The sequence below is a fragment of the Corythoichthys intestinalis genome, chromosome 1, assembly GCF_030265065.1.
Source record: "Corythoichthys intestinalis isolate RoL2023-P3 chromosome 1, ASM3026506v1, whole genome shotgun sequence".
Taxonomy (NCBI): domain Eukaryota; kingdom Metazoa; phylum Chordata; class Actinopteri; order Syngnathiformes; family Syngnathidae; genus Corythoichthys; species Corythoichthys intestinalis.
The window spans coordinates 7,862,698-7,873,643 of record NC_080395.1 but is presented as its reverse complement, the minus strand read 5'-3'; the positions used below and the strand labels follow the sequence as shown (position 1 = coordinate 7,873,643).

Sequence of the window (10,946 nt, the reverse complement as noted above, 5' to 3'; positions counted from 1 at the left end):
TTAAATCAAGTTAACCAATCTGCTTTGAGTGGAGGCTTTTTGTCAACAGCGAGCACTCCTGGCCGTTCTCTTCACATCCATGTACAGCTCTTCTACTCGTTTTCTTCTTCTTTTGTGCTTTTGGAATAAATAGGGATCGTGGCTAGCGAGAAAAGCTCAACCAAGCGAGCCTGGGAAAGCTTGAATGCTTTGAAATGAAGCGAGTTCATTGTTTTGTTCCTTGATGGAAGAAGTGCAGCGGAAGCACGACAGGAAGTTGGACAAAGACCGAACTTTAAACGTATAGATTTACGAAAAAAAAGTTCTGAGCCCTCAAAATTGAGTTATTAATAGTTATAACCCAAATTCGGATAAATTCATCGGATTGATTAAACATTTTTGGAGTCCAGTTATCGAAGCACTTTTGGTTCCAAACGTTTCAACATATTACACTGAAGTTTCAGTTTTTACTTCCGGTTTACTTGACGCAACGTTTGTGTACCCATCCTTGTTTGCAGTTCTTTCCTGTACTTTTCTCCGAACCAAACGAGCTCTTTCAAAGTATTCTCATCTGGTAAGTACCCACGTAAGAGTTTAGTGGACTAAAAAGTCCCAATTTAAAGCTAAGTGGAAGTCGTTTGGCTTTATGTTGAAGCTTCCCAGGCTCACCTAATTTAGTTTATTTTAGCTCGCTAGCTAAAACACGTTAACGTATTCTGATTGCTTTGGCTTAATCCCACCTTCGATTTGTAAATTTTATTTTAAGCGGTGTTGCTCGTTTAACATTTGAGTGATTAATTTTGATTGTGTAAGACGCTTCTTGACTTGTTTTAAAGATGCCACCAAATACTGACTGAAGGCTAACGCAATCCTAAACAAGTCAAAGAGTCGAGACGTGGAACATGAGATGAAATCCAGGTGACGACGAACAACTGAAAGACAAGAAAATGGGAGTAAGATTATGACATTACTTGTTTTACTCTTCATGCAATATCAGACTTAATGATGATGGGGCATTGACGGATAACAACTTGTTGATTTTTGGTTGCTGAAAAGGAAGTGACTCAAGAACGTCCCCCAAATGAATATAAGTGACTCAAAATTAACAGGAAGTAACCAATAAATGCCCACAAAAGACTTGCTGTGAATGCTCATCTTTCAGTGCCGCTAGAGTAGATGTTAATTCGTTCACCCATCCAGGTCAAAATGATTTGGACGTCTAGTGCCGTCATTGGCAGCTAATGAGTTATCAATTATATCATCATCAATGGCATTAATAAAGTAACTTTTTTTTTTTTATGCGTTTCTAGTAGAGGCATGCGAAATTTTCGATTCTTAGATTATTCTCGATTAAGCTGTGGAAGATTCGAGAACGATTCACAAACATCCAAATTCCGTTTATTGAATTATACCAGGTAAAGCTGAACTAAAACACAGTCAGCGCGGTCTTCAGGACGCAAATAGGAACGGACCGAGAGTAAATATCATGTATAATTCATGCCGCTAGATAAAAAAAACAATAATACCTGACTGCGGCCAACAGCTGCTTCAAACAACGCCCAGTTGCTAGTTGCTACAAACTTAGACACATACGTCTATCATAGATACAGTGCCCTTCGTAATTATTGGCACCCCTGGTTAAAATGTGTTTTAGCTTCTCATAATTTTTATTTTTATTCAAATAATATGGAACCTTAATGGGAAAAAAAGAGAAAAATCCAACAAGTGCATTTATTCAGTGGGGAAAAAATCCCACATAAAGAAATAATTATTTGACATCAAATAATATGTCACAATTATTGGCACCCCTGGTTAAGATGTGTTTTAGCTTCTAATAATTTTTATTTTTATTCAAATAATATGGGACCTTAATGGAAAAAAAGAGAAAAATCCAACAAGTGCATTTATTCAGTGGGGAAAAAATCCCACATAAAGAAATAATTATTTGACATCAAATAATATGTCACAATTATTAGCACCCCTGGTGTCAATACTTTGTACAACTCCCTTTTGCCAACAAAACAAGGTCTGGGGACTGAGATGGCCATTGGAGGAGCTTGATTTTGTGTCTGGTGAACCATTTCTGTGTAGATTTGGCCATATGTTTAGGGTCATTGTCTTGCTGACACACCCTGTGACGACCCATCTTCAGCTTTCGGGCAGAGGGCAACAGATTTTGATTTAAAATGCCCTGGTATTTCAAAGCATTCATGATCATCTGACCAAAGCACACGGTCCCAGTTCAAGCCTGGAACACTGTTGAGCGCCCCCAGTGGACCGCCAAGGAATTGCTCAACAAACATTGAGCAGTTTACAGCATCCATACTCCATTGTATGGCCAATATGTCAAATAAAAGTATCGATGCTTGGCGGGAGCATATCGATAACCGATCGGGTTGCAAAATATCGCGATATATCGCTGTATCGAGATATTGTCACACTCTTACAACAGACACAAAATTAAGCTCCTCCCATGGCCATCCCAGTCCCCAGACCTTGTTTTGTTGGCAAAAGGGGGTTGTACAAAGTATGAACACCAGGGGTGCTAATAATTGTGACACACATTATTTGATGTCAAATAATTATTTCTTTATGTGGGATTTTTTTCCCCCACTGAATAAATGCACTTGTATTGAAGGTTGGATTTTTCTCTTTTTTTCCATTAAGGTCCCATATTATTTGAATTAAAAAAAAAATAGAAGCTAAAAAACACATCTTAACCAGGGTGCCAATAATTATGGAGGGCATGGTATCTCATATATGTAGAACTAGATGCAAAATGACAGACGATGGCGGTGTTAAAACATATAAAAAGAACGAGATGCGAAATGACAGACTTGCCGTTTAGTAGTTGCCGCGTTGTAAACAGCCACCATCTTAAAGCAGTAGACTTCTCTAGAAGGCTCTGTTGTCGCGAACCTAAATAACGTTTCATCTAAAATACTCCTAAATCGGCCAAATCTTGACTTGAATCTGTCTTTAAATGAAGAAACAGTTTTAAAACTTTCACATGTCGAAAGTAGACAGTAGGGAAATTATGGAATAACGATAGCAATTTTAACAACTTTAACGGTTGATTCCCATCATTAAATTAATTGAATGTAGTTTAAAGCTGCTGATACAGAATGGAGACTTGAATATTTACTGTTTTTAACTGTTAACTGTTAACTTGATAATGAAGTATTAGTTGGGTTTAGCCTGAGAGGATTTTTTAACAATTTTGTACAACGGATTAAAAGCGCGAGGGGGTAAAATCAATAATCGATTTATAATCGAATCGGGGGCCTCTGAATCGTAATCGTATCTTTAGGTGCCCAAAGATTCCCACCTCTTGTATCTAGTACAGCTAATGGGTACTTTGTGTCGGTGAAAAATATGCAACATGAAAATCAAGACAAAGGCTGGATTTGAGAAAATTACGTGATTAAAAAAAAAATAATAATTCTCACCCAGTGTCCCACAGACATCCCTGTAGAAGATCTTCAACCTGAGAAGCACGATCCCCTCCACGTCAAACCGGAGTCGGAGTTGGAGATGCAGTACATCAAACAGGAGGCGGAGCCAGAGACCCCCAGCATTAAAGAAGAAGAACAGGAACACGAAATCCCCAAGTTTCCAATGACTGTCAGTGTAAAGAGTGAAAAAAACGAAGTTCCAAGCAAAGAGAGCGGTGTAGTGAAACCTTCGAGCGACAGCTCATTTCCACACCTGACAGCAAAAGGAGAGGCACGATCGCAACCTGACTGTTTGTTAGCCCCGCTCTCGGACAGGGACGACGTAACGTCACACTCTTCTGATTTTAACACAGATGATGAGGATAAAGACTTTGATGGTTCGAAATCCTTAAAAAAGTCATCACTGAAAAGAGACAGAAAAGAACGCGCGGGTGAAGAAAATGAAGGTCCAAACAAAGAGAGCGGAGCAGCGAAACCTTCGAGTGACAGCTCCTTTCAGCACCTGACAACAAAAGGAGGAGGAGTGTCTCAACCGGACAGCCTCTTAGCTCCGCTTTCGGACAGCGACGATGTAACGTCCCACTCTTCTGACTTTAACACTGATGAGGAAGATAATGACTTTGACCAAAATGCTTCAAAATTCTTAAACGAGTCATCAATGAAAGGGGACACAAAAGAATGCGTGGTTGAGAAACCTTTTCCCTGCTCGTTTTGTGATCAAAGATTTTCTTGGAACTCTCATTTAGAAAATCATAAGCGTACACACACTGGAGAAAAGCCTTTTGTCTGCACTTGTTGCGGTAAAAGATTCGCCGAGAAGGGAAATTTAAAGAGACACGCAAACACACACACTGGAGAGAAGCCTTTCGCCTGCTCCTTATGTGAGAAAAGATTTTATTTTCAGTCCCAGTTGACCAGACACATGCAAACACACACTGGGGAGAAGCCTTACGCCTGCTCCCTATGTGTGGAAAGATTTGGTCGAAAGTATCAGTTGACGAGACATACGCGTACTGCACACACTGAAGAAAAGCCTTTTGTCTGCACACGTTGTGGTAAACGATTCACCGAGAAGGGAGGATTGAACAAACACGCAAGCACACACGCTGAAGAGAAGCCTTTTGCCTGCACACTTTGCAATAAAAGATTTTCTGAGAAAATTAAATTAGAAATACATAAGCGCACACACACTGGAGAGAAGCCTTTTACCTGCACACTTTGCGGTAAAAGATTTTCTCAGAAGGCTAATTTAGATTTACATAAGCGCACACACACTGGAGAGAAGCCTTTCACCTGCACACTTTGCTATAAAAGATTTTCTCAGAAGGCTAATTTAGAAAAGCACCTGAGTACACACACTAGAGACAAGCCTTTCACCTGCACACTTTGCGTTAAAAGATTTTCTCAGAAGGCTCATTTAGAAAAGCATCAGAGTACACACACTGGAGACAAGCCTTTCACCGGCACACTTCGCGATAAAAGATTTTCTCAGAAGATTTAATTTAGAAAAGCAGAGTCGGATCGGATGCCGATATGGGCAAAAAAATGCGCATCGGTATCGGATCGGCCGACACGAAAAAAATTCCGATCCAGACTTCCAATCCAGTTTTTTTAAAAGTCCGGTCCGGGTTTTCCAGTGCTTCAATTTACATAATCCATTCCAGTTTTTGCTTCGGTTTCCCTAAAATCCGGTCCGCATTTTACGGCACACCTTCAACACACTACATTACCGTCTCCCAATTTACCGAGAGACTTTATCGGTAAAAATGTCAGCTGTGTGGGATCATTTCACCTTAAAGGACGACAAAGACGAAGAGGCAGAGCACAACATATGCCACAATAAAGTCAAGCGTGGTGGTAAAGCTGTAAGAAGTTTTAATTCAACCAACCTGATCAAGCATTTAGCGAAATACCACCACAAACAATATAGGGAGTTTGTTAAGGAAACCGAAGACAAAAAGAAAGGTCCTACACAACTAACACTGGCAGAAACTTTTGCTATGCGTGACAAACTGGCACTCGACAGTCCCAAAGCCCAGGGAATAACAAGAGTCATTGCCGAAGAATTCATTCTGGATGACGAGCCATTATCTCTCGTGAGTAAAGACGCAGAGCGATTCAGCCGTGGAAGATTCGAGAACAATTCACAAACATCCAAATTCCGATTATTGAAATATGTCAAGTAAAGCGGAACTAATACACGGCGCGATGAGAAACGGACCGCATTGCGTCCCGAGAGTAAACATCATGCTTGCCGTAGACCCGGGTAATGCCAATGCTCAACTCACGGCTTTAGCTCAACTCATGCCGCTGGATAAAAAAACAAGAATACCTGACTGCTGCTGACAGCTGCTACAAACTACGTCAACATCGTTTAACTGTAGATAATAGATATCATATGTATATAGAACTAGATGCAAAACGACAGACACGACTGCGTCAGCAACATTGGGTAAACGGCCGCCATCTTAAAGCAGGAGACTTCCCTAGTAGGCTGTTGTGAACCTTCCAAGCAAACCTAATTAACTTTTTATCTAAAATACTCCTAAATCGACAAAATCTTGACTTGAATCTGTCTTCAAAACAGTTTTAAAACTTTCACATGTCGAAAGTAGACAGAAGGGAAATTATGGAATAACGGGAGCAATTTTGACAACTTTTAACAGTTGATTCGCAAAATTAAATGAATTGAATGTACGGTAGTTTAAAGCTGCTGATACAGAATGGGGACTTGAATATTTTATTTGCTGTTTTAAAATTTTAACTTGATACCAGAGGTTGCGCTAGACTTTTTCGTTGTCTGTCATTTTGACTGACAGGGTCATAAAAATCTGGTCATAATCTATTTTTACCCGTCACTTAAATTTTTAAAATGAATATATCTTGATGCAGTCACTATATGTATATACACAACAATACAATAATACTTTATAATATAAAGTAACTAACATTAGTGCAGTCATGGATTACAGTAAGCAGGCCAGTACTGTGTTTCCATATATGTTTTTATTGTATTATGTATATACAGGATATATATATATTTATTTACATATATTTTTTGTTTTTCCCCCAAGTGGGACCATGATCCTAATACATTTAAGAATAATAAAATATTATATAATTCCATTTTATATATATACTGTATATATATTTTTAATGTATTATTATTATTATTAAATAAAAATGCACGTTGATACGACGCACATAAAGGCAACTTCTTTTTTTTAAAAATCGTTAGAAAGTTGTATGGACTTACAATCCGCTAGCTTGTTGTTTCCTGTTGTCTTCCGAAATACACCTGGGTGACGGCGCGTCAAGTGTTCGTTCATAGCCGACGTGCTCCCGTGGTATGCGAGCTTAGCTTAGCAAAAAGAGTTGACACAGTGGTGGCACCCTCCATATTTTCCTTGAAATAATTTCAGACTCTGGCTAGTCTGGTCCGCTTTTTTGGCTTTATGCCGCTTTCACCGTGTTACCATTTCTGCCCTTCCTGGTAATTGGCGGTGTTTTCAACTGCTCGCCGCAGTGAGGGGTGAACCGGCGATACACTTGATTCGTTGTCATCCTCCACTGCATCAGTCCCTCTTTTTTCACCTCTTTTATCAACACCATCGTTGTTTTGGGGCTTTTTGAAGAAACTTCGGACACTCGGTTGTCTTGACATTTTTCCGAGTAAGGCCAACGACGTCACGCATCAAGAGAGACAATAGCTAATTAATATGCTCACTCGCCACCCTGTGGTCTGGGGTGTGAATTGCAACCTGTCAAAATGACGGATGGACTTCAGTTTTTTCTGTCACCGTTTTAAAAAACCGGTCAACGACGGAAAATATTCGGTTAACGCGACCCCTGCTTGATACTGAAATAGACATTTATTTAAACCTGAGAGACTTTTTATACAATGATTGTAACTAATGCACGAAACATTAAAAGCATCTAATAGCTTGGGGGGGTTTGTGGGATTTTCCACTGAGGTTGTTTGTGCGTTTTGCTTTTTTAAGACAGTAAAACGTGCAAATAATATTGTAAACTGACTGACTATGCCATTTCTATTTGTTATTTATAATGTTTTGTGTTTGTCACTGAATAAACAGGTCAGTTTCTTGTTACCAACCGTTGTGTGTTATTCAAACTCACCCAATTCAGCTGGCTAGTTGTTATCAAGAGTACTAAAACTCTTTTCAACATGAGTTTGACAACTAAGTAAGGAGGCTAAATAACTTTAAACTTTAACACATGCTCAGATAGGCCTGTATCGGTATCAGCCAGTATCGGATCAGAAGTGCAAAACAATATCGGCATCGGATCGGAAGTGCAAAAACCTGGATTGGGACATCCCTAGTACACACACTAGAGACAAGCCTTTTGTCTATACTTGTTGTGGTAAAAGATTCACCGAGAAGGGAAATTTAAAAAAACACAAGCACCCACATTGGAGAAAGGCCTTTTCTCTGCACTTAAGCCTGAGCTATGCTCCCGCGTTGCAGTGACTGCGCAGTGACTACGACGTCATTCGACATTTGATGGTTCTCCAGCCAGGTGATGCGTTGCTCTGTAATTCACCACCAAGCCACTAGACAGATGTGGCGATATGTTTGTAAGGTTTTGGGGCATGCTTGTTGACTTTAGAGCTGAAATGAATACTCGACCAACTCGAGTTTAAAAACTGGTCCGAGTAATTTTATTCACCTCGGGAAATCGTTTAATTTTGCCAGGTCTAAGCATCATGTTTTGCCCGGAATACTTTTAATGCGGGACAACGCGATGATGTCACGTGCGTAGAGGAAGAAGCAATAATAAAAAAAAAAACCTTACCGCAGCCGACAGCCGCTACAAACTACTCCGACGTTGATAAAAACTACGCCCGAATGATGCTACGGTAGTAGCAGGTAGCATCTGATGCGCCTCATAGATATCATATCTATATAGAACTAGATGCGAAAGACAGACTGGGCGGCGTTAGTAAACAGCCGTCATCTTAAAGCAGTAGATTCTCAACACTAAGAAATAAGATGTCGCTCGCTGTCACTCGCTCACGTAATGTTAGCCCTGCGGAGGGCTAGGTTTCTATGGAGGTAGATTTGTGTCATTATTCAGTCAAAAAAAAAAAAGTCGCTTCAATCAAAATATATATTTTCAATTTTAAAAAGTCACTTAAATAAAAAAAATGTTTGAATGCAAAAAAAATACATTTGAAACTCAAAAAAATGCATTTGAAAACTTTTTTTTTTTGATTGAATTTTTTTCTTTTGATTGGAACAACTTTTTTGATTGAAGTAATGTAGTTTTGCATTTGGGCCTTTATTATTTAATCAAAAAATAAGTTGCTTCAAACAAAAAAAATATTTTCAAAAGAAAAATCACTTCAGTCGAAAAATTTTAAAAATTCCATCATAGAAGAAAAGTTTTTGAATGCGATAAAATATTTGAGACTTGAATTTTTCATTTAAACTGTTTTCTGTGATTGAAGCAAACCTTTTTTGTTTGGGCCATATTATGGGTAGGACATTTGTTACTAAATCATTCAATCCCAGAAAAAGTTGCTTCAATCAAAATCATTTTCAAAAATAAAATTAATCTTCCCTAAAAAAATTATACATTTTTTTTTATTTGAAATATATATATTTTTTTTGTTTGTTTTGTTTTGTTTTTTTATTCAAGTTTCACTTTTATGGAGAGCAAAAAGTTTTGAACTCATTTTTTTATTTGAAGTACTAAAGGTTTTGAAAGCACTTTTTTTTTTTTAAGTATAACGTTTTAAATGAATCATTCTGACACAAAGATCCAATTTCGCTGTTGAATCATTCTGACACAAAGATCCAATTTCGCTGCTACTTCCGACATGTTTGAGTGACCAGTGATTACGCCAATGGCATAAAAGCATGATGAATCACGAATAATGGTGAAGGAAAAAGGTACCGTCATCGCACACACAATATAATGGTTTGCATTAGTCTAACACATATATAGTCTAACACATACATATGCAGGGGTCGCGTTAACCGAATATTTTCCGTCGTTGGCCGATTTTTTAAAACGGTGACGGAAAAAACTGAAGTGCATCCGTCATTTTGACCGGTTGCAATTCACACCCATGACCACAGGGTTGCAAGTGAGCATATTAATTAGCTATTGTCTCTCTTGATGCGTGACGTCGTTGGCCTTACTCTGAAAAATGTCAAGGCAACTGAGTGTCCGAAGTTTCTTCAAAAAGCCCCAAAACGACGATGGTGTTGATAAAAGAGGTGAAAAAACAGGGACTGCACAAGCGGGCACGCAATTCAAGTCCATGCGCACCAGGAGGAAAGTGTGAGACTACATTCAGGCCACAGCAGGTGAACTGTTAATTTCATTGTTCCATATGCTACATATGGTAGGCTACCTAATACTGGGGCCACAGTCAGCTGTTTTTGTCACTGCGGAGAAAAAGTTACATATTCATCTGCTTGATGTGTGATGGCACGGTGTGGATTCTCTGTTAAGCTTGTTCGGACAGAATATTAATTTCCCCTCGCGGGGGCCTGCGCTTGTCCTTATTCTCGCTATATGATTATACAACTTTAACATTTGTTAATAATACGCTGTGTGTGTAGTATCATCCATCGCTTTTCCTTTTTAAATGGGCGCTTATAAGCGAATGCAAGAAGTAACAACGGGAACATTTTTAAACAGGCATTTCACGGGAGAGCATTTCGACTCTTCGGCCAATCATATAGCGAGAGCGAGTGGATAGTGAGGGGACCGCGCGCGGCTCTTAAAGGTTCAAACACACCAGCAACGTGAACATCGCGTCAACGATCTCGCCGCGGTTATGCTTCGAAACGCAGCCGTTAAAGTCAATCAGCCAATGCACACCAGTCGCAGTGCGTCCGCGTGTTAGACGGGTCCCAGAAGCGCTAAACGCGACGCACGCGAAAAGAACAGCAGTTTGTTTTTTGACGCGAGACACAGCCCCCCCCTGCGTCAATACTACTAGGTAGGATCGGGCAGGCCGGAAGTCACTCGTGTAAAAAAACGGTGGATCCGGTCGATTTTCAAAATAATATGCAATCGTAACTCACTATATAAATAAAATAAACTGAAATGAGCTAAAACACCTGCAATTAATACGAATAATACACAAATCCTGCTACACAATTAAATTAATTCCTGCGTGGTGCTTTAACTTGAGAAAAAACATCAATAAAGCTTAGAAAAATGTTCATAAGAAAAAAAATGTTAAAATCTTTGTCATTGGGATTGCTTTTTGCATTAGCACATGACTTTTTTCTTGTTTCAAAAAGAAAGCTGGCCAATTCGCGGGGTCTGATAGGCAAAGTGTTGTTGTTTTATTACCTTTAAATACCCGCTATTCTCGCGCAATCTTGCAATCCTCGCGTGAACCGATCGAGCCGCTCCACAGACGCGCTGCTCGTGAAACGTGTCCTATGGAAATTGACGCCGAGTGTCACTGGTGCATTATCGCGGCGGGATCGTTGACGCGACGTTCACGTTGCTGGTGTGTTTGAGCCT

The 10,946-nt window shown here is 39.4% G+C and overlaps 1 protein-coding gene across 1 annotated transcript; it reads left to right on the top strand.

The window, feature by feature from the left end:
- Window positions 1–375: 375 nt before the first annotated feature.
- LOC130915099 (gastrula zinc finger protein XlCGF57.1-like) lies at window positions 376–7,543 on the top strand. The gene is made up of 3 exons (XM_057834838.1): window positions 376–553; window positions 816–932; window positions 3,433–7,543. The coding sequence occupies exons 2-3, from the start codon at window positions 927–929 to the stop codon at window positions 4,933–4,935; spliced, it is 1,509 nt and encodes a 502-aa protein (XP_057690821.1). The 5' UTR covers window positions 376–553; window positions 816–926; the 3' UTR covers window positions 4,936–7,543.
- The last annotated feature ends 3,403 nt before the right edge of the window (window positions 7,544–10,946 follow it).